Source organism: Zootermopsis nevadensis, unplaced genomic scaffold (genome assembly GCF_977971745.1).
Source record: "Zootermopsis nevadensis isolate Lab colony 2312 unplaced genomic scaffold, Znev_1.0 Znev_ptg000001l, whole genome shotgun sequence".
In the NCBI taxonomy this organism is placed as follows: Eukaryota; Metazoa; Arthropoda; class Insecta; order Blattodea; family Termopsidae; genus Zootermopsis; species Zootermopsis nevadensis.
The window spans coordinates 17,089,279-17,113,184 of NW_028259133.1; the positions used below are offsets into that span (position 1 = coordinate 17,089,279).

General features: G+C 38.3%; 2 protein-coding genes across 3 annotated transcripts; both read right to left on the minus strand.

Annotated features, from left to right (window-relative positions):
- Nucleotides 1-666: 666 nt before the first annotated feature.
- On the minus strand, nucleotides 667-14,556 carry LOC110840930 (uncharacterized). The gene is made up of 12 exons (XM_087348094.1): nucleotides 13,677-14,556; nucleotides 13,119-13,398; nucleotides 12,268-12,392; nucleotides 10,700-10,921; nucleotides 9,858-10,121; nucleotides 8,749-8,834; nucleotides 6,121-6,709; nucleotides 5,540-5,813; nucleotides 4,773-4,897; nucleotides 3,786-4,007; nucleotides 2,515-2,778; nucleotides 667-1,118 (listed from the first exon to the last, which is right to left on the minus strand). The coding sequence occupies exons 1-12, from the start codon at nucleotides 14,197-14,199 to the stop codon at nucleotides 955-957; spliced, it is 3,138 nt and encodes a 1,045-aa protein (XP_087204220.1). The 5' UTR covers nucleotides 14,200-14,556; the 3' UTR covers nucleotides 667-954.
- Nucleotides 14,557-16,536: 1,980 nt separating this feature from the next.
- LOC110832512 (cytochrome P450 6j1-like) lies at nucleotides 16,537-23,034 on the minus strand. Of its 2 annotated transcripts, XM_087347762.1 has the most exons (6): nucleotides 22,281-23,029; nucleotides 21,504-21,777; nucleotides 20,651-20,775; nucleotides 19,110-19,331; nucleotides 18,011-18,274; nucleotides 16,537-16,990 (listed from the first exon to the last, which is right to left on the minus strand). In XM_087347762.1, the coding sequence occupies exons 1-6, from the start codon at nucleotides 22,801-22,803 to the stop codon at nucleotides 16,827-16,829; spliced, it is 1,572 nt and encodes a 523-aa protein (XP_087203888.1). In that variant the 5' UTR covers nucleotides 22,804-23,029; the 3' UTR covers nucleotides 16,537-16,826. The 2 variants fall into 2 exon arrangements, with proteins under 2 accessions (XP_087203888.1, XP_087203895.1); XM_087347769.1 differs by lacking the exon at nucleotides 19,110-19,331 and having other exon boundaries at nucleotides 22,281-23,034.
- Between the last annotated feature and the right edge of the window lie 872 nt (nucleotides 23,035-23,906).

A 23,906-nucleotide genomic window follows, 5' to 3' on the forward strand; every position in this document is an offset into this window, starting at 1 on the left:
AACGCTGTAATGAACCTTAGAATTCCATTAACTAATTAATTAGCTAGCTTAGGGAACACTTCTTTCATGCTTCCCGAACAGTACCCGGCGCACACCTCTTGTCACATCCGTGCACGCCACATGCCCTGCCCATCTCATTCTTCTTAACTGAAACACAATGATGATGTTGAGAGAGCAGTACAAATTTTGAAGCTCATCATTATGCAGTTTTCTCCATGCCCCGCCGTTTCTCATCTACGCTCAGATGCGGTTCTATTAAGGGACGGAAATGTCTCAGCTATCTGAGACACTAAAAGCTTTTGAAGAAGATATATACCATATACTTCGTTATCCAATTGAATTCTTTTGTATATGAGTGTACTAATGATAAAATACTAGAACCGTGAACACACTGAAAAAACAATAAGTTCAGATGTTATTGTTGTTTGTTTAATTTGTGTTTGGAATTTCTCTTTTGCATTCGGGAAGAACCAGGTTCAAATCGCGGCATGAAGACCTTCTTTTCTGACTCAAGTTATACTTTTTGTTTTATATACGCACCGGGACAATTTCCTAAATTACGTTGCTACACCTCTTGTTCCATATCCTTTCCAATCCATTATTCAACACGGTCATTGCACCCGTTATAGTCTGTTACATACATATTCATTAAATACGAGCAAGGAATAAATGCAGAAATGTTATTTTATTTCCATCTTCTTAAGCATGAATAAAAACACAAGTAAATATCAATTTACACACACTTCGCACATGTCAATGTACATCACAGAAATAGAGAAGCAGTCATCGAAGCTTCTGGTAGTTAGTTCATTAACTGAAATTTTGTCTATGTTAATTGCACAGGGCGACAGAAAAGCAAACTTTTAATATAGAATTAAAGGAACCACATTTTGTCGTCCACTTATTTTCGTCTTAATTGTAAAAAAACGAGTGATTCATGACAAAAGACGAAACTTAAATGCGTGTCAAGGAGAGCGGAATCTTCCCAATCGGAAGGAACAGGAAACATTTTGGGTCATAGACTATAGGCAGAGGGGTTTCTTCGCAGGGCGCCACATCATAACTGGAGAGTACGTGTATCAATCCCATCTTCACCTGTATCAGCCCGAACCGCATTCCTGTGAACAGAACCACAAGCTCAGCTGAGGAACAGAGTTGAATCTAATAGGCATGAAGAAAGCCAGGAATTTGCTATATTACAGAGAAGACCTTTCCTTTTTGATTTATCGTGGTCATTTAGTGTTGGTGGGTTAGTGAAGCATAGGGCTGTCTCTACGATGGGTTAGACGCGTGGGTAAAACGGAGGGGAAGGCAAATGCAATAATTGTTTGATTAGCAAACCTGTTTGTAACGTCTCCTCGAAAGACTGAATTAAAGGTGTTGAGATAACATTCAAACGTTTCTTAAAGATGTATTTCGTAACATACTGAAGTCGACGAAATCGGTTTAAGTCAGTGATCAGTGAAGGGCTCTGGTTGAGTGAAGGTAAAACTAGTAGGATCTGAGGTTTTGACGGCGGTGAGTTTGAAGATGGCTGTCTTCTGGGTTGTTGTGACGTGTAGTCTGGTAGAAATTTACTGACGTTTCAGAAGCCCATGCTACCTCCATCATCAGGACGATCGCCCTCGCGCTGATGATGGAGGTAGCATGGACCTCTGAAACGTAGGTGGACATCTACCAGACAACACGGCACAAGGACCCAGAAGACAGCCATCTTCAAGGTAACACTTGTGCACCTCTGCCAGAATATTAGGGTAAACTACTAGGTAAATAATTTGCAGTAAGTTATAAAGAGATTAATTTTCGTACAGTTTAATGTTGTCACCAGAAAATCCCCTTGAAATTTAATAGAGTTCTGTTAAACGATACATAAACTTCTCATTGTTCACACAAGGAAGAAACTGTATGCATAAGGTATACATCCATTATCGCATTTTGCTTGGCTTGGCCGGACGAACTTCTTGTAGTACAGAGAGAGAGATTTTGCGGGTTGTCCGTTTACTTAGGAAAGGCGAATTTATATTGGCTTAGTGGTTGCAGCACACCGTCCTAATTATCCATGCATTCCGGCATCACGCACGGAAATGAAATAATTAGGGACGTATCAGTAGTATGATAACTCCTGCTGTATTTTCACTAAACGGAACCTACAAACTGTTATTCTTTGACCGTGTTTAAAATGTGTAAGAATTCGTTTATTAACCTTACAATATACAAAGTTTTATATATAATCAAAATAAATATTGTCCATTGAGGATAACTTATTTAGCATAACTTATTTAGCATTTTTACATAAACATATTTTATTACAAAACTCTGAAGCCGGAAATAATTTTCAGGTCTAAATATCTACAAGGCCGTGCAGAGATTTTGTACTCAAAATGTATACCCATTCTTTATGGAAGTGGTAATATTGTAACACTTAGCATTTATCATAGGCATATTATAATATTCACGTACTTTCAACTTCCTATTATTAGTGATAATGTTGAATCCATGTGTGTTCGCACTTACCGATGCAAATACGAGGACCTTCCCCAAACGGGAAGTGTGTGTAGCTGAGTCGATTCTGCTTATTATCCTCTGTGAATCGTTCGGGATCGAATTTCTCTGGTTCTGGGAAGTACTTCGGGTCATTCTGAATACCCAGTACCGGTATGAAAATTGCGATTCCGTTTGGTAGTATTACTGTTCCCTTTCCCGAAGGGGAAGGAAGTTTGTAGTCACTGAGGCACGTCCGATCCAAGAATGGAGCTACCGGGTACTTCCTCAGTGTCTCTGAAAGAAGAGAGTGGAAGCCAGGGTATTGAAGAAAGGACGAACAGAGACAGGTAATTCAACACAAAACAAGAGATGAAATGTGTAGCTGGTGTTCATAATTCAAAACATAATAAAATATATAGTGTTGATAAATCAAAACGTAAGAATTTATAAAGTGCTCAACAAAAATTGGTTATCAAACATTTAACAATGGATAAAGTGTTAAAAAGCCACTGATAATTAAAGAAAGTCTTCCCAAGGAAATCCGGTATATTTGGTAAAATCTTTCATTTGTGACTCTGAAAGACCGCAAAAGTCCATTTAATATTTTTAACAACATAAACACAGTTTCCCATTGAAATATTATTTTGTATATATAGTTTACAAGGCTGACACTCGAATGTAAATATACCTACTGTATCCTACTTATCGTCATGGTTTATGGGTTCACGCTTTCCTGTTGTTTTTTGTGTGCAGAACAAATTCGACACGATACATTTTGGAACATTTAATGAACAGGCTTCTTACGTACCTGCAGACAATATGTCATTGCTACACCGGAGAACAAGATCTATTCCGTATTTGCGATCTGTGCTACAATTTTTCATGCTCTTTCGAGCTTCTAGTTAAAAATAATTTCAGCTGAATTAATTTGTTGCCTTATGAAAGTTAGAGACTAAACAGTTGATATAGTCGTCCAGTAAGCAAGAGTAACCCGGATAAATTAAGTCCCCAGAAACAATCATAGGAAGAAAACCTGAATTGTCAATGTTGTTTTCCCGGTTTTTCATCAGGGCTCACGAAAACCTGCGTCGCAACTCAGAACAGCTCTAACATATTCACTGTCGTGGCAACATCAGATCTCACGAAAAATATTACCCCTGTGTGATATGAGGTTTATCAGGAGCTGGATGTCTGGAATGTGGTCTTCTGGCTTGTGATGTGTAGTCTTATTCCATCCTGGAGATAGAACATTACCGACAAGGTTACAGTCTACAAAACATAAATAATTTCAGTTCTCTCACCCGATACCACCATGTCGAGATAAGACATCTCAAGGACGCTGTCGTATGTTAGCTCTCCCAGGTATTTTTCTGTCACCTGCATGATCTCCGCTCTAAGTCTGCGCTGTATGTCGGGATGAAAAGCAAGCTCGTACAAAGCGTAGCTCAGTGTAGTGCCGGATGTTTCAAAAACCCCCGCAATAATGACGAAAGCTTGGGCCACAAATTCGTCTCCGTCTATTTCTGAAAAAATAAAATATAAATTGAGAGTCAGATCTTTGTGCTCACTTGTGCTGAATTGTGCTTTTCATGTTTTCATGTTTCAAAGCTGGTGCTTATTTTTGTTCTTATATGTTAGGTGTCTCGATTAAGCTAACATAGCTAAATATTTCCATTAAGCAGATTTCTTAGGTCCAATATCGTCTTTCGAAACCCGAAGTGTCATTGCCATGTTATAAAGATCCCTGTGCATCGTCCGATCCTGTGCAGGTTCAAGCGAATTCACACCCTTCTCCCCGACTTCCTTAAGATCCATTTTAATGTTATCGTCCCATATAACCCAAAGTATGGCAACTTGTTTTTCTCCGACAGTGCTATGACGACATTCCTCAGCAACACAGGAAAATCGTCCGAAAATTACGAAACAGAAACAATGTTGACGGAGTGGGTAAACATTTTCTGTTAACAAAATGTCATTACATAAGAAAGAGTTGGAAGGTAAAGCTTATAGCATATTACATGGAGATGCCTTTCACTCAAATCGACGACTCAGACGTACTTGAGATGCAGTTTACAGTTGGATATCATTCATTTACTTAGCATTAGCCATCACGTAAAACGTCTGTAATTCTGATTTAAAGTTTTCACAGCGGTGATTATGACGATTTCTGTCGTCTGAGTTGTTGCGCCGTTGCAGAATGACCTCTGAAACGTTGGTAAACATCCACAATATTTCAAGGCGCAACAACCCAGAAGACAGAAAATTCGTCTGTAAGTCTGTTAACTTACCGAAAGTCGAGGCCTCATTTCGACCGTCTCGAGATGTCTTTCCTTCTTTGACACTTCGTTTTCCCCTACTTCTCAACTCCATCATGGAATCCAGAAAGTCATTTCGTATGACTTTATGTTTCTCCCTACAATCAATGTAAGAGCCAGTAACACCAACTGAAACGCCCTTATGGGAAGAATAGAGCATTATAGTCGATAATCCTTTCTATTACTGGGTTCTGGACTTCTTTTCAAGCTCTAGTGAATCGAACACAAGACATTGTTTCGGAAAATTCAAAGGGTACAATCAGCGTTTCCTTGTTTCTTATTAATGTACTCTTGAATTAAATTTTTATTGTTAGCAAATTCAAAATCTTCTTTGCTGGAAAATACCACACAGAAATACCTTGCCGCCGGGGGGTGGGGGTGGGGGTGGGAGTAGAAGTTAAGTGCATTCTTAAATTCATACTAGATAACAAATAGGTGGGCATATTTTTCTCTAGCCACTTTATTTCCGCGGATGTACTTCCATTTTTTCTTTGTCACAAGAGGCTGTGTGGACCCCAGATTCATTCTGGACGGGGAGTATAAAATTATATTTCCTCCTGCAGAAATTCTTTTATGTGTGTTCCTATGTACTTTTCGTCAATTAATTTTCTACATTCAGATGCACAAACAAAGCAGAGAAGGTGAAATTTTAGTTTATGTTTGAACCATGTTTATGTAATTTAATAATAAATATTTGTTATTTTGCACTTTCTTAAAAGCAAAGAGCATGTGTTCTTCACCTGTACTCCACAGTTTCCCACACAGTCCTCCTGATATAATCGGTTGTGTCGTCAGCCAGTACCTTAAGATTCAATCTCTTATTAAGATTGGGCGCAAGGAACCCCAACAGTGCTGCCAATCCCTTCATAACAGTTAAGTGAATCGCTTTGCGCATGTATCGTCTGAACTCGGCGTCTGGATTCTTGAGCGAGTTACTGTTGATGCCGAAGGCACAAGACGCTATCACGTCGGTCGTGAACCTGGTCATCGTCTCTTTCACATCCACTGGGGTCCCTGTGAACGTTCCAAGATAAAGAAGTTGCTACAAATGAATGTAGTGTTTATGACAAGTTAATTTTGAAAACTGTTGTCAATTTCTCTTCGCCACCTGACAAAACGGACTCGTCACAGGCGAGACTTAGTCAGTAATTTTGCATGTAATAAAACGTATAATTAATGTGACATTTTACACACCAGTTTCAGTCGTCGATCGAAATTAATTGTTTAACCTTCGCTAAAGGAACGTGGGAACTAAAAATTTGTATTTCTAACAGGAGTATATAGGACGCCACTTTGAACTGTGTAATTTGTGATCACTTACCGTCAGCCGTGACCTTGTCCAGGTACATCACCAGGTCTCTACCACAGATTTCCACAAGGTAGAACATCATCCTCATCTTTGCTGGTGTAAATACCGGGGTCAAGTTCAGTCTGACATGGCGCCAGCGTTGTCCTTTTAAAGAAGGCAACATGTTTCCATACAATGGATCCAGTTTTTTGTCGAAAGAGGTAACACGATCAATGAAGTTCTGCGCATCCTTTACCAGAATATTCTTCACCAAGTCCAGGTCACGAATCAGCAAGCTCGGCTGGTCGAACGCGAAGATGCCCACAAACGGCTTGTCACTGTGTTCGCTGTAGATTCTCTGTAGACTCTGCCCTATATTCTCCTTCAGAAGCACCACTTCCTTCAGATTGCCTACAAACGGCAGGGGTTTTGCGTAAGGGATGCCGAGTTTATTCCAGAAATTGAAGTTTCGAGTGAAATACAAGTACAAGTGAATAAGGAAAATCAATACAGGCGTTATGAGGATCAATGTTACCGACTCGAATATCAGCGCCATTATTGAACAGAAAGACAGAAATTTATCATGACAATTATTTTTACAAATTGAAGATTTAAGATTAAATTTTCAGTTATAAAATGATAAAAAAAATATGTCCTAGGTTATCAAATTCGGTTAGTGATCTGAACGTCCTCCTCTTTTCCGTATGAATATATTTTTTTATTATTATTTTAATACTTTATACACGAGTTTATTTGAAAACAATTCTGCGAAAACACTTTCAAATGTAACACAACTGAATAGAATACCACCAAATCTATTTTCATCTGTCTACCGTGGAAGCAGTAAGACGACTGGAAAGTTTATATAATGATTCTGTGTGAGAATGAAACGACATGGTTGCCAATTATTTTGCAGCAAGTAACTCGACCTTCAAAACATGTACGGATATAAAGGGTCCATGTCGCAAATAAAATTTTAAATGGGTTTCTTGTCTATGGTCCTAGCAGATGGCTGAAGTGTCTCCGCGTGTAGGCTGTTCATCGCAGTCCGCAGTGTATTATAGCAATAATTAATTTGTGCATTCTTATGGAAAAATTACCATTTTACAAGTACCAACATTTCTTGCCGTCTTGTTTCATCTTACCATCAAAATAGTTAGTGCTGTTAGGTACTCCATTACCTAACATTTCATCGAAAATAGTGAGGTGACTGGTGAAGTGCTAATGGCCAGCAGATGAATCCTGAAGAAAGGATCAGTTAAACGAGCGTAATTTTTAAAATCGCACACTCGTTCCCTCAAACTGGGCAGATACGCAGATCAACTACGGTCGATTCTTTGTGATAATTAAAACCGTATCGTGGTGTAACAGCTCCAGAGAGCCAAAGCCGACTAGCTGTCTGCTGGCCTCACGTTCACATGCCTAAGCAGAGGTGGACGATCATCCAACGTGATATAGGATGGCGTGTGGTCAGCACGACGAACCCCCAGCATTGCCTGTTTTCCTGACCGGATTACGCTACTCATTGTAGCTCCCCAATTTCCTCACGATGCTGGGTTCTCACCGGTCCCATAATCCTTATTGTTTATTGTGAGTTGTGATGTTTCTTCAATTCTAACTCAATATAAAGTAGTAATTACAGTATGTGTTTATGGTAACTTTCAGAAGTATTTCTACTATAGGTGGAGAAATAAGTTATTGATAGGAATTGGAAATGGTTGTATGTGAACGGAAGAAAGAAAGCAGTACACATTTTTTAGCTCATCTTTATGCAGTTTTCTCCATGCCCAGCCATCTCTTCTAGGCCTGATGGGGTTCTATTAAGGGACGGGAAATGTCTTAGCTATCTGAGAAGATATAAGCTTTTGAAGAAGATATATACCATATATTTCGTTATCCAATTGAATTCTTTTGTATATGAGTGTACTAATGATAAAATACTAGCACCGTGAAGACACTGAAAAAACAATAACTTCAGATCTTATTGTTGTTTACAACATTCCTTCATAAACATTAGTTTGAGTACACAATTTGTTTCAGAATTAAGAGATCCTCTGGAATTTGTGGTTGGAATTTCTCTTCTGCATTCGGGAAGAACCAGGTTTAAATCGCGGCATGAAGACCTTCAATCCTGACTCAAGTTATACTTTTAATTTTATATACGCACCGGGACAATTTCCTAAATTACGTTGCTACACCTCTTGTTCCATATCCTTTCCTATCCATTATTAAACACGATAATTGCACTCAATATAGTATGTTACAAACATATTCATTAAATACGAGCGAGGAATAAATGCAGAAATGTTATTTTTATTTCCATCTTCTTAAGCATGAATAAAAACACACGTAAATAGCAATTTTCACATACTTCGCACATGTCAATGTACATCACAGAAATAGAGAAGCAGACATTGAAGCTTCTGGTAGTTAGTTCATTAACTGTAATTTCGTCTATATTAATTGCACAGGGCGACAGAAAAGGAAACTTTTAATATAGAATTAAAAAGAACCACATTTTGTCGTCCACTTATTTTCGTCTTAATTGTAAAAAAACGAGTGATTCATGACCGAAGACGAAACTTAAATGCGTTTGAAGGACAGCGGCATCTTCCCTTGGGTCAACAGCAAAAAGGACTTGGGGTCATAGACGACAGGCACAGGAGTGTCTTTGCAAGGCGCCACCTCGTAACTGGACAGCACATGTATCAATCCCGTCTTGACCTGCATCAGCCCGAACCGCATTCCTGTGAACAGAATAGCTGGCTCTGATAGTAAAGTTGGGTTCGCGTTTCCATTCTCACTTCGCCTTTTCTCACTTCAGAATGTATGGTTTCGAAGTTTGAAAATACCAAGGGCATGAATCACGTTGAACGTCGTGATCGAGTGGTTAGAAAATATTCATTGTACACTGGAGCCATGGTGTTCAAATCTCACTGTGAAAGTGAACTAAATTTTAAAGCATTGAAAAGAGATGCTGAGAAACAGAGTTGTATCTAAGAATGACGATGAACATAAGAAATTTGGTATATATTATATTACGCGGAATTTCCTGAATAATTTGTGTCTCCTGATATTATTAGGAGACAAATGCAGAAGCCTACAGTGGGTTGGGCGTGTGTGTGAACTGAAGGTGACAATGAATTAGTACAATATTTTGTTTATGTGATGTTACAGTAAATGTCTGCTTGGCGGATTGCAAAGAAAATGGCGCGATAAAATTGGATGTTATGCTGAGATTTTTGTATTCTGTGATGGACGAAACTGGCTCAGGATTGTCTCCAAAGGCTTTCGTGTAACTGGTGTTCAACGAATGCATTTTGGAAAAGAAATTACGCTTAATCTGCTACAGAAAACAAATTGCAGAACTTTAAAGAATTAAGCATTGAAGGACCTAAAGGTCTCACATACACCGGACATTTATCTCGAAATTTAAATGAATTGTTGCGAAGTAGTATATATTGATTTATTAACCTTGAAATCCACGACACTATATATATTATGTATAAAACGATTGTCCATTGAAGTAACTTTTTTCCCAAATTCCGAATAAAAGCACCTTATAACATCCTAAAACTGGAGATAATTTCCTAATTCTGAGAATCAGCAAGGCAGTTCAGAAATTCTCTAACCTAAATGTAGACCAATAAAACACGTAAATGTTTAATTTATAACTATTATTATTATTTATTACAGATCAGTTACTAACCTCACGTATTTTAATTCCGATTTGCAAATCTCTACCTTGCTTGATTATATTTTGTACTAACCTATGCACATACGAGGACCTTCCCCAAAAGGGAAGTAAGTGTAGTTTGACTGACTCTGCTTATTTTCTTCTGTGAAACGTTCCGGATCGAATTTCTCCGGTTCTGAGTAGTATTTTGGGTCATTCTGAATTGCCAATACAGGGATGCAAATTCCGGTTCCTGCTGGTAGTATTATTGTTCCCTTTCCTGAAGGGGAAGGAAGCTCGTAGTCACTGACGCATTTCCGATCCAGAAATGGAAACACCGGATACCTCCTCAGCGTCTCTGTAAAACGGAATGGAGTTCAATAAGGAGAAGTAAAGTGGAATGGACACTGGAAATTGACGACACAACAATCGATAGTATGCCCAGTAGTTACTAGTAATTTAACGAATAAGAGGTGGAGTTCCCAAGTTCTGCTAATAACTGAGAACATAACAGGGGGCAGAGTGCTCGACAACTGCTAGTATTTGAAATCATAACAAGGGCTACCGTGCAAAGACCTGCTTGCAATTCAGGACGGAAGGTATACTGTGAGAATTACCTTTTATTAATTCCAAACTTAAGGAGGAATAGAGTGCTGAATAGATGTAAAACCACACGGCGTTACAATACAGAAGACCAACAGTGAATTCAGCAATACTAAGATAATCTCAGATCTGAAGAGGCATGTTACCTTTGTTAGTTTAGTGCTTTTAGTATTTTAAAACTTGTGGTTTGTGGTCTCCTGTATTGTAATGGTTTGTTATGTACGTACCAACGTTCCGTAAGAACACGTCGCTTCCAACTTCTGTCCTGAAGACGGAGCTTCACAAATCACAAGATCACAATCTATAAAACATAAACGATTTCAATCCGCTCACCTCTGACCACCAAGTCGAGATAAGACATCTCATGGATGCCGTCGTATGTGAGCTCTCCGTGGTGTTTGTCCAGAACCTGCGTTATCTCCGCCCTCAGTCTCTGCTGAATCTCAGAATGCAAAGCGAGTTCGTACAAAGCGTAGCTCAGTGTAGTGCCCGATGTTTCAAAACCCGCTGCTAGAAATGCGAAAGCCTGTGCCACAAATTCGTCTCCGTCTATTTCTGAAATAGGAAAATATATCGCTGTCGTATTGTCTTCGTTTTCGACTTGCGATGTACACTGCTTTGTCTTGTTTTGTTGCTACGAAAGTGGTGCATATTTTCGCACTTGACGGACACGTGTGTCAATTACATGAATGTTTATTAGCGTAATGTTCTTTGTCCACGATCGTTGATGTGTTGAACAACTGACCAGTTCCAAATGAAATCAGAAGTGATATTATGATATTGTCATTACCCCAGCACTCGGTTCTATCCTGAGCCATTTCATTCTAAACCACACCCTTACCAAAATTCCTTAGAATCATTTTAATGCTATCGTTCCATGTAAACATGGGGCTCCCAATTTTTCCTCTGTCAAGTTTGTCCAAGTAAATTACATGTTTTCCGCTTAACGTATTGCAAATTGTCAACCCCTATGATACAGCAGGTATAAAATTACAGTTATTTTATTGTAGTGTACATATTTTATGAAGCAAAGTGGAATAAGATATGTTCTGAATTTAATGGCAAAAATAATTTCTTGAAATTAATCTGTCTTAACATCGCCTCGGATGTAACTTCCGTGAACACCACGTTTCAACAATATAACTTTATACTAGTTTGAATTATCTGTTAATATTGAAAGCAGAATTAATTATTTCGTAATTAAACTGCTTCATTTTCTGTACACCAACTATACCTTTACTGTTTTGGAAGTTCTTGTGAAAGCTTTCTGATGTTACGAACATTTATTAAATGCAGTACTCTGTCATGTAGCATTGTTATTGAGACCCTGATCTGTAATGTAAAATATATAAAATATACTCACTTATAGAGACAGTAATAATACATCATAGTATTATTCAAATGATTTGTCTCTTCGAAACGTCAGTGCCCAGAAACCAGCTCATAAGCTACAAGTTCTTGTAAAATTGGTGCTAGAATTACGTCAGAAATTGTAACCAAAAAAAACATGAAACTCATGGTGAGCTACACTCGCATTAGAATAGGCTTCAGAGAAAGTGCCGACCTGATAGAAATTATCAAGAGTACTCTTTCCTATTCTGTTTGAATCTTTGCCCCATAGACTCAGCCTTTTTGCACTCAGGCAATGCGAGGACGCCTCTTCCCTGCGAGTTACGAAACTTGTAAAGAAAAGCGGAAGATTTAGGTGAAACAAAGGCACGAATTTAATATTGTCTTTTGTGTGGCAAGGCTATTTTAAAAGTTCAAATCCATTCACGTTTGTTATGGGTTTATCTCTATTTTCCGATTGAATTAAAATGTTACTCGTACTGTTTAGAAGTTAAATTTGATGCATTATTTTGGTATTACCCATATCATATAAAAGAATGCTCTCAACTTACCAAAATGTGAATCGTTCTCTTGACTCTTTGCTGGTATTTTGTCTTCTTGGACGCTCCTTTTCCATTTATTTCTCATTTCGATCATAGAATCCAGAAAATCATTTCGTATAACCTCATTCTTCTCCCTATGACAGAAAATGTTAAAAGATCGTTGAGAAGGAATAAGGAATTGCAAATATTTATTTGATATTATATTATTTGAAGAAACTGTCCACAGTTAAGTATCTGAAACACACAACAGCGTTTCAGAGAATATGATGTTCCAATACGGCAATATATAGCGGGCTAGAATAATTTATTTCGAGAAAGGATGGTGAAATTTATCTCTGATCTTTTGATGAATAACTACAGCCGTAACTGCATGTAACTCCCACTTCAGCTTAAATGAGTGATACTGAGGAACGAGGATAATTTGAATATTTTCACTCCATAGAAAATAAATTCAAATACACACGCTTATGAAACAATACAATTCTGATTAATCACTTTGCGTCTAAAAATATTATAATAGCATGTTAATATTAACCCCTGGTCATCATCGTGATCCTATTCATTTATCCATAGTGAAGGAGGCTCCAATGTTAATTATATTAAAGGCAAGGTGGGCCCGAGTTCTAGGCTGAACGGCGGGTACAAAACGAGTTCCTCTTCCCTGAAATTTATAAATAATTCTATAATATTTTGGTAATTATTATCTACTCACGGATGAGTGGAAAATTGTTTGGTTTCAATTTAAGTTTTCATTTGGTGACATAACTTTTATGTACTTCAGGTGTCTATTTGTTAACATGTTTGCTATTTTGAATATTCTAATAGATATAGCAGAGAAATATTATACATATTTTCCAGACCTGTAATCCACTGTCTGCCAAACGGCCTTCCTGATGTAGTTGGTTGTGTCGTCATCCACAAATTTCAGCTTCAAGCTCTTGTTAAGTTTAGGCGCGAAGAACATTGTCAGACCAGCCAATCCTCTTCTAATTGAGAAGTCGAAAATATTGCGCATGTATCGTCTGAACTCTGCGTCGGGATTCTTGAGCGAGTTACTGTTGATGCCGAAGGCGCAAGACGCTATCACGTCGGTCGTGAACTTGGCCATCGTCTCCCTCGCATCCACTGGGTACCCTGCTACTACGTACAAGTTCACATGGAGTCTTAGTCCAGGATAAGAAAATTGCAATTCTCAACGCCGTGAAAACTGAAATTTCAGTATCGCTTAGACATTTGAAGAGTAACAAGTGTTGCGCAAAATGAACAAATTTAAACAAAGTTTAAAACAAAGGGAATTTATTGTTATTATTCTCCTGGAGCTTTAATTAATGTGAAATGTAATAATCTGATTCACTTTATACACTCTGTATATTCGAAATAGGGATATATTATATATTATGACGCTTATGATCACTTACCGTCAGCTGTGACTATGTCCAGGTACTTCACCAGGTCCTTGCCACAGAGTTCCACAAGGTAGAACATTAACTTCATCTTTGCCGATGTAAATACCGGAGTCAGGTTCACTCTGACACGGCGCCAGCGTTGTCCTTTTATCACAAACATGTTCTTTCCAAGCAGAGGATCTAGGTTTTCGTCAACTGTGACGACACGGTCAATGAAGTACTGGGCATCCTTCACCAAAATATTCTTCACCAAGTCCAGGTCACGAATCAGCAAGCTCGGCTGGTCGAACGCGAAGATACCCACAAACGGCTTGTCGCTATGTTCGTTGTAGATCCTTTGAAAGGTCTTCCCTACATTTTCCTTCAGAAACATCACTTCCTTTAGATTGCCTACAAACGGCAGGGGTTTTACGTAAGAGACACCGAGTTTCTTCCAGAAGTTGAAGTTTCGAGTGAAATGAAAGTATAAATAAATAAACAAGTAACATAAAATTGTGAAGAGAGCAAGTGTTATATTATTAAATATAAGTGCCATTATTGGAAATTAACACTGAATTTATTAAAGACGATGTTTTGACCACTTATGCACATTTAAAATTTTAAAAGAATTTTACAAAGTAATTTGAAACGAAGAAAGAATAGTGTATTTAGGGCTGTTATAATTTTGGAGTGACTTTACGCCTCCCATCAATGTGTTAGAAAAAAATCTTGTTTTCGTGTTTATTGTAATCGATGTACGACCTGTTTTGAAAACAATTGTGCGAAGAGTTCAGAAGGTGATGCCGTTTAACAGAATGCAGTAAAATCTGTTTTAATGTGTCCTCCTTAAAGGCAGTAAGAAAACTGATCTTTCTGGCTTGGATCGGATTTGCAAGAAGCGAATTACGTTGCTTCCACTATCACGCAACAAGAAAATCGACCTTCAGACATGTACGGGTGTAAAAGGACCTTGGGACTGTTATATTTGCATCTAGGCTTTGTGCCCTTCAGAGAGCGGCTCCTGATCTTCTATTGACATCATTTATCAACTTATATTCCATTAATCGCGGACGGCACGTGGCGTATTTACATGAATAAACTATTATTAAAATGCTCTTGTTTATGAGATACACAATTTTTTACAAGTGCGAAGTGTTTTTTGCTGTTCGTCCCTATTAAAAACGAAAATATTAATGCTCACTGTTCGGTATTTCTCCGTGTAATATCCTAACGACACGTTGCAAAATGGCTGGTAGAGAAGATGTGGATGAAGGTGAACTTTTGTGGGAGATGAAGCGATGGCATAAAGGGATGCAGGATGACGATATGAAAGTAGTTATTTGTCGCTGAAATGTAAAGGTCCCATTCGACTACTTTCTAAAATCTGAACATTGGCTCTTCCCGGAATGATCTTTGAGCTGGTTGCTATCTTCTATCCCCACATTACACTAAGGTAATTGATTGGAAACAGGGAATAATTCTTCACCTTTTCACTTTGTTATCTTCACTGTGAAACCGCGACATTGAGTCTTTATTTCTTTTAATGTGCTCGTAGGAACACGATTTCCTGTTTTTGCACTCCGTGATTTAGCGTTCTTCTGATTCAGGTTTTCAAGGCGACTAACGCAGTTGTGATTCGGCAAAAGAAAGAAAAGAAAAAGAAATACCCAAAACACAATTGTTTGCCTGAATGCCAGGTAGAGGTTACCATGAATGTTTCCTAAACTCAGGGGCACCTAAAAGGCATGCGATTACATGATGAGGATGCCAGTAAATGCTGTGCAGAGACTCCAGAGACACGCTTGATGCCCCACCTCAGTTTACCAAGTTCCTCTCAGGACTGACAACCAGCAGTGGATGGAGTATGCACATGAAAGATCATGTTTTGTGGGGTTTACAATTCCATAATTTTACATGTTCAGTCTCGGTTTTTTTTATGCTCGTATTTGCTGCACTGTCCAGCAATTCCCTTCTCTAACCGACGGGAAATTGTAAGCAGAGACTCGCTGGTATCGATAGCGATAAACTAATCGGGAAGCCTCTGTCAGAAAGATGCTTCCTCATATAAGATGATCACAATCCAAAACATCAACTTCGGCCTTCATGAATTTATTTAACGTTGACGAGTTGGAAAAGAGCGGTCAAGTCGAGTTCTTGGACCTTGTGAACGCTGTAATGAACCTTAGGGTTCCATTAACTAACTAATTACCTGGCTTAGGGAACACTTCTTTCAGGCTTCCCGAACAGTACCCGGTGCACACCTCTTCTCCAATCCGTGCACGCCATATGCCCCGCCCATCTCATTCTACTAAACTGAATCACAATGATGATGTTGGGAGAGCAGTACAAATTTTGAAGCTCATCATTATGCAGTTTTCTCCATGCCCCGCCGTTTCTCATCTACGCCCAGATGGGGTTCTATTAAGGGACGGAAATGTCTTAGCTATCTGAGACACTAACAGCTTATGAAGAAAATATATACCATATATTTCGTTATCCAATTGAATTCTTTTGTATATGAGTGTACTAATGATAAAATACTAGCTCCGTGAACACACTGAAAAAACAATAACTTTAGATCTTGTTGTTGTTTACAACATTCCTTCATAAACATTAGTTTGAGTCCACAATGTGTTTCAGAAGTTAAGGGATCCTCTTTAATTTGTGTTTGGAATTTCTCTTTTGCATTCGGGAAGAGCCAGGTTCAAATCGCGGCATGAAGACCTTCTATCCTGACTCAAGTTTTATTTTAATTTTATATACGCAATGGGACAATTTCCAATATTAGGTCAATACTCCTCTTATTCCATATCCTTTCCAATTCATTATTCAACACTGTCATTGCACTCCATATAGTCTGTTACATACATATTTATTAAATACGAGCGAGGAATAAATGCAGAAATGTTATTTTTATTTCCATCTTCTTAAGCATGAATAAAAACACACGTAAATAGCAATTTTCACATACTTCGCACATGTCAATGTACATCACAGAAATAGAGAAGCAGACATCGAAGCTTCTGGTGGTTAGTTCATTAACTGTAATTTCGTCTATATTAATTGCACAGGGCGACAGAAAAGCAAACTTTTAATATAGAATTAAAGAGAACCACATTTTGTCGTCCACTTATTTTCGTCTTAATTGTAAAAAAACGAGTGATTCATGACAAAAGACGAAACTTAAATGCGTTTGAAGGACAGCGGCATCTTCCCTTGGGTCAGCAGCAAAAAGGATTTGGGGTCATAGACGACAGGCACAGGAGTTTCTTTGCAAGGCGCCACCTCGTAACTGGAGAGCACGTGTATCAGTCCCGCCTTGACCTGCATCAGCCCGAACCGCATTCCTGTGAACAGAACCGCAGGCTCATATTATAAAGTTAATTTCACTTTTCCATCACACTTCGCCTTATGTCACTTCTGAATGTATGGTTTAGAAGCTTGAAAATACCAAGAACATGAAACACGTTAAACGTCGTGGTCGAGTGGTTAGAATATTTTAATTGTACACTGGAAGCGTGGTGTTAAAATCTAACTTTGAAAGTGAACTAAATATGAAAGAAATGAAAAGAGATGCTGAGAAACACTTGTACCTAAAAATGACGATAAACATAAGAAATTTGGTATATATTATATTACGCGGAATTTCCTGAATAATTTGTGTCCCCTGATATTATTAGGATATAAATGCAGAAGCCTACAGTGGGTTGGGCGTGTGTGTGAACTTAAGGTGACAATGAATTAGTACAATATTTAGATTATGTAATGTTCCAGTGAATGTCAGCTTGGCGGACTGCAAAGAAAATGGCGCTATAAAGTTGGATGTTATGCTGAGGTTTTTATATTCTGTGATGGACGAAACTGGCTCAGGATTGTGTCCAAAGGCGCGCTTTCGTGTTACTGGTGTTTAACGAATGCATTTTGGAAAAGAAATTACGCTTAATCTGGTACAAAAAACAAATTGTAGAACTTTAAAGAATTAAGCATTGAAGGATCTAAAGGTCTCATAGACACCGGATATTTATCTTGAAATTTAAATGAATTGGGCGGAGTAGTATATATTGATTTATTATCCTTGAAATCCATGGCGCTATTTATATTATGTATTACACGATTGTCCATTGAAGTAATTTATTTCCCGGTTTCCGAATAAAAACACCTTATAACGTCCTTAAACTGGAGATAATTTCCTAATTCTGAGAATCAGCAAGGCAGTGCAGAAATTCTCTGACCTAAATGTAGACCAATAAAACACGTAATGTTTATATTATAACTATTATTATTTATTACAGATCAGTTACTAACCTCACGTATATTAATTCCGATTTTAAAATCTCTACCTTGCTTGATTATGTGTTTGTACTAACCTATGCACATACGAGGACCTTCCCCAAAAGGGAAGTAAGTGTAGTTTGGCTGACTCTGCTTATTTTCCTCTGTGAAACGTTCCGGATCGAATTTCTCCGGTTCTGAGTAGTATTTTGGGTCATTCTGAATACCCACTACCGGGATGTAAATTCCGGTCCCTGCTGGCAGTATTATTGTTCCCTTTCCTGAAGGGGAAGGAAGCTCGTAGTCACTGACGCATTTCCGATCCAGAAATGAAATCACCGGATACCTCCTCAGCGTCTCTGTAAAATGGAATTTATTATTATTATTTATTTGACTGTAAATGGGTTTTTACCCGGTGGCAGTGGTCCTACAATAAGACACAATTATAAAGATTTCTGTCTTCTGGGTTATTGCGCTGTGTAGTCTGGTCGATGTTAACCAACGTTTCAGAGGTCATACTGCCTCCGTCATCAGGGCGATGAAACGTTGGTTAACATCGACCAGACTACACAGCGCAATAACCCAGAAGACAGAAATCTTCATACTCACCGCTGTGAGAACCTCAAGTCTTACAAGACACAATTAGTGAGGAGAAGTAAAGTGGAATGTACACTGGCAATTGACGACACAAGAGTGGATAGTCTGCCCAGGAGTTACCGGTAATTTAACGAATAAGAGGTGGAGTTCCCAAGTCCTTCTAAAAACTGAGAACATAATAGGGGCAGAGTGCTCGACAGCTGCTAGTAGTTGAAAGCATATCAAGGGCTACTGTGCATAGAGCTGCTTGTAATTCAGGACGTAAGGTATACAGTGAAAATTACCTGTTATTAATTCCAAACTTAAGGAGGAATAGAGTGCTGAACAGATGTAAAACCACACGGTGTCACAATACAGAAGACCAACAGTGAATTCAGCAATGCTAAGATAATCTCATATCTGAAGAGGCATGTTACCTTTGTTAGTTTAGTGCTTTTAGTATTTTAAAACTTGTGGTATGTGGTCTCATGTATTGTAATGCTTAATCATACCAACGATTAGTAAAAAGACGTCGCTTCCATCTTCTGTCCTGAAGATTGAGCTTCACAAATCATAACATCACAATCCATAAAACATAAACGATTTCAATCCGCTCACCTTTGACCACCATGTCGAGATAAGACATCTCACGGATTCCGTCGTATGTGAGCTCTCCGTGGTGTTTGTCCAGAACTTGCGTTATCTCCGCCCTCAGTCTCTGCTGAATCTCAGAATGCAAAGCGAGTTCGTACAAAGCGTAGCTCAGTGTAGTGCCCGATGTTTCAAAACCCGCTACTAGAAATGCGAATGCCTGACCCACAAATTTGTCTCCGTCTATTTCTTAAAGAAGAAAATATATCGTTGTCGTATTGTCTTCGTTTTCGACTTTCAATGTACACTGATTTGTCTTGTTTTGTTGCTAGGAAGGTGGTGCATATTTTCGCACTTGACGGTCACGTGTGCATGATGGTATCTTTGCATATGTTTTTCTGGTCCATTGTTTCTGATGTGGTGAATACCTTACCAGTTCCAAATGAAATCAGAAGTGATGTTACGATGTTGTTATTATCGCGGCACTCTAACTTATCCTGAGCTAGTTCATTCAAAACCAAACTTTCTTCCCAATCAGTTTAATGTTATCATTTCATGCAAGCCTTTGACTCCAAATTTTGCTTTCTGGTTTGTCCACCTGAATTAAATTTTTCGCCTTAAAATAGTTCAAATTTTAAAAAACCTATGATATCGCAGGTATAAAATTATGGGTAGTTTATTTTAGTGAATACATTTTACGAAGCAGAGTGGAAAAAGGTATGTTCTGAATTTAATGGCAACAAGAATTTCTCGAATTTAATTTTTATTAATTTCTGCGTGGATGTAACTTCATTACCTAGTTTCAAGCATACTGGTGTGAAATATCTGTTGAATTTCAAAGGAGTATTATTTGTTTCGTAAATTTATTAACTACTCGCTTCATTTTCTGTACACTAACTATACCTTTACTGTTTTGTAAGTTATTGTGAAAGCTTTCTGATTTTACGAACATTTATTAAATAAATCTGCCATGTAGCATCGTTATTGAGAACCTGATCTGTAATGTAAAATATATAAAATATACTCAGTAATAGACACAGAAATAATACATCATAGTATTATTCAAATGATTTGACTCTTTAAAACGATAGTGCCTAGAGACCAGCTCATAAGCTATAAGTTCTTGTAAAATTGGTGCTAGGATTGCGTCATGAGAGTGCAACCAAATAAAAACATGAAACTCATGGTGAGCTACAGTCGCATTCCAGTGGGCTTCAGAGAAAGTGCCGACCTTCTAATATTTATCATGAGTACTCCTTCGAAGTCTGTTTATATGTTTGGCCGTAAGATTCAGCCTTTTTGCACTCAGGCAAAGCGAGGACGCCTCATCGCTGCGAATTACGAAACTTGTAAAGAAAAGCGGAAGATTTAGGTAAAACGAAAGGAGGAATTTAACATTGTCGCTTGTGTGGCAAGGCTATCTTAAAAGTTCACCTGCATTCGCGATTTGTGTGAGCCTACGTAAATTTCTCGGTTGAATTAAAATGTTCCTCGTACTGTTTAGAAGTTAAATTTCATGCATACTTTTGGCATTACCCATATCATATAAAGGAATGCTCTCAACTTACCAAAATGTAAATCGTTCTCTTGATTCTTTGCTGGTATTTTGTCTTCTTGGACGCTCCTTTTCCATTTATTTCTCATTTCGATTATAGAATCCAGAAAATCATTTCGTATTAACTCATTCTTTTCCCTATGAGAGAATAAGTGAAAATACCGTTGAGAAGGAATAAGGAATTGCAAATATTTATTTGATATTATATTGATTGACGAAACTGTCCACAGTTAAGTATCTGAAACACACAACAGCGTTTCAGAGAATATGATATCCAAGTACGGTGATTTTTAGCGGCCTAGAATAATTTATTTTGATAATGGAGGGTGAAATTTGTCTCTGATCTTTTGATGAATAACTACAGCCGTAACTGCATGTAACCCCCACTTCAGCTTAAATGTGTCTTACTGAGGAACGAGGATAATTTGAATATTTTCACTCCATAGAAAATAAACTCAAATACACGCTCTTATGAAACAATACAATTGTTTTTAAACACTTTGTGTTTTAAAAATATTATAATAGCATGTTAATATAAACCCCTGGTCATCATCGTGATCATATACATTTATCCATAGTGAAGGAGGCTGCAATATTAATTATATTAAAGGCAAGGTGGTCTCGAGTTCTAGGCTGAACGGCGGGTCAAAACAAGTTCCACTTTCCTGAAATTTGTAAATCATTCTAAAATATTTTTGTAATTATTATCTACTCACGGATTCGTGCAGAAAACGTATGGTTTCAATTTAAGTTTGCATTTGGTGACATAACTTTTATATACTTCAGGTGTCTAATTGTTTAACATGTTTGCTATTTTGAATATTCTAATAGATATAGCAGAGAAACATTATACATATTTTCCAGACCTGTAATCCACTGTCTGCCAAACGGTCTTCCTGATGTAGTTGGCTGTGTCGTCATCCACAAATTTTAGCTTCAAGGTCGTCTTAAGATTAGGGGCGAAGAACGCCGTCAATGCTGCCAATCCTCTTCTAATTGAGAAGTCGAAAATATTGCGCAGATACCGTCTGAACTCTGCGTCGGGATTCTTGAGCGAGTTGCTGTTAATGCCGAAGGCGCAAGACGCTATCACGTCGGTCGTGAACTTGGCCATCGTCTCCCTCGCATCAACTGGGGTCCCTGCCAACATTATAAAATAAGTAAACTGCTTCATACAACATTGTTTCCTGTTCGTTTCAGGTCACAGATATAATAAAATATAATTTGTCGTTGTCATGGTAAATGTGGATCTGGCTCGTTCGTATAGACTGCAAATGTAAATTTCTGAGGAAAACCCGGACTCTAACGATGTTGACCTTCTGGGATGTGACGCCGTGTGTGCACTTGCAAGTATTTACTTAGCTACTACGCACAAGTCCACATGGAGTCTTAGTCCAGGAGAAAAACATCGCAATTCTCAACGCCGTGAAAACTGAAATTTCAGTGTCGCTTAAACATTTGACGAGTAACAAGTGTTGCGCAAAATGAACAAATTTAAACAAAGTTTAAAACAAAGGGAATTTATTGTTATTATTCTCCTGGAGCTTTAATTAATGTGAAATGTAATAATCTGATTCACTTTATACACTCTGTATATTCGAAATAGGGATATATTATATATCATGACGCTTATGATCACTTACCGTCAGCTGTGACTATGTCCAGGTACTTCACCAGGTCCTTGCCACAGAGATCCACAAGGTAGAACATCATCCTCATCTTTGCCGATGTAAATGCCGGGGTCAAGTTCACTCTGACGTTTCGCCAGCGTTTACCTTTCATCAAAAACAAGGTATTTGCAGACAAGGATTCCACGTTTTCGTCAATTGTGACGACACGGTCAATGAAGTTCTGAGCATCCTTTACCAGAATATTCTTCACCAAGTCCAGGTCACGAATCAACAAACTCGGCTGATCGAACGCGAAGATGCCCACAAACGGCTTGTCACTGTGTTCGTTGTAGATTCTCTGTAGACTCTGCCCTATATTCTCCTTCAGGAACATCACTTCCTTCAGATTGCCTACAAACGGCAGGGGTTTTACGTAGGAGACACCGAGTTTCTTCCAGAAGTTGAAGTTTCGAGTGAAATAAAAGTACAGATAAATAAACAAGCCACACAAAATTGTGAAAAGAGCGAGTGTTATGTAATTAAATATAAGAGCCATTATTGGAAATTAACACTGAATTTATTAAAGACGATATTATGACCACTTATGCACATTTAAAATTTAAAAACAATTTTCCAAAGCAATTTGAAACGAAAAAACACCCAGTGTATTTAGGGTTGTTATAACTTTGGAGTCACTTTACGCCCCTTCAATATGCCGTTTGACAGAAAGGCGTAAAATCTGTTTTAGTGTGTCCTCCTTAAAGTCAGTAAGAAAACTGGTCTTTCTCGCAGGGATTGGATCTGCAGGAACAAAATATAATGACTTATCTCCCACTATTATGCAACATGAAATTCGACCTTCAAACAGGTACGGGAGTGAGGGGCCGGTGTGACTGTTATATTCGCAGCTAGGCTTTGTGCCCTTCCAACATCAGCTCTTGCTGTCCTACTGACTGGCAAAGCAGCATTTATCAATGTGTGGTCCGTTAATCGCTGACGGTCCGTGGCGTATTTACATCTACAAACAATTATTAAATTGCACTTGTTTATAAGATACACTAATTTCTAAGAAGTGCGAAATGCTTTTTGCTATCCGTTCCCTCTTAGCCACGAAAATGTTAATGCTCACTATTCGGTATTTCTCCGTGTAATATTCCATCGACACATTGCAAAGTGGCTGATAGAGAAGAGGCAGAATGTTAGCTAGAGTTTTCCATGCGTGGTTGCTAAACACAGGGACACGATAGCATGATGAGGAAGCTTCTTAATTCTGTTCATCGTGGTAGCACTTAGATATTCCAGAGACACGCATGAGGTGCAACCCCAACGTGAGCCCACATGACGCCATATTTATTTAAAAAAAATGGGTTTTTGAAGTTGTTTCCAGGACCAGCAACATCATTGGAAGAAGTGTGAATGAGCCAAACTTTTTAGAGTATATATTTCCTTTCTTTTATCATACTACGACAGGTTAGGTTTTGATCCAGTCGCATATTTGCCTGCACTGTCTAGCATTATCCCTCTCCGACCCGATGACTCTGTAAGTTGGGACTCTCGGGTCTGCAAACATTCCACTGTCTGTCAAGACTGTGTCTTATAGACATAACCTCAGATGTGAAGGTGTTACTTAAGCGTGGAAAACTTGTAACTGTCACATCA

Excerpts from the sequence above, each read along its gene's own strand:
- LOC110840930 (XM_087348094.1), bottom strand. The coding sequence starts at position 14,199 with ATGGCACTTATATTTAATAATATAACACTTGCTCTCTTCACAATTTTA. Across the intron at positions 10,922-12,267 it reads AGAGAACGATTCACATTTTG|AAATAGACGGAGACGAATTT; the intron begins GTAAGTTGAGAG and ends TTCCTATTTCAG. Across the intron at positions 8,835-9,857 it reads AGGTCCTCGTATGTGCATAG|GAATGCGGTTCGGGCTGATG; the intron begins GTTAGTACAAAA and ends TTCTGTTCACAG.
- LOC110832512 (XM_087347762.1), bottom strand. The coding sequence starts at position 22,803 with ATGGCTCTTATATTTAATTACATAACACTCGCTCTTTTCACAATTTTG. Across the intron at positions 20,776-21,503 it reads TGGCAGACAGTGGATTACAG|GGAAAAGAATGAGTTAATAC; the intron begins GTCTGGAAAATA and ends ATTCTCTCATAG. Across the intron at positions 19,332-20,650 it reads AGAGAACGATTTACATTTTG|AAATAGACGGAGACAAATTT; the intron begins GTAAGTTGAGAG and ends TTCTTCTTTAAG.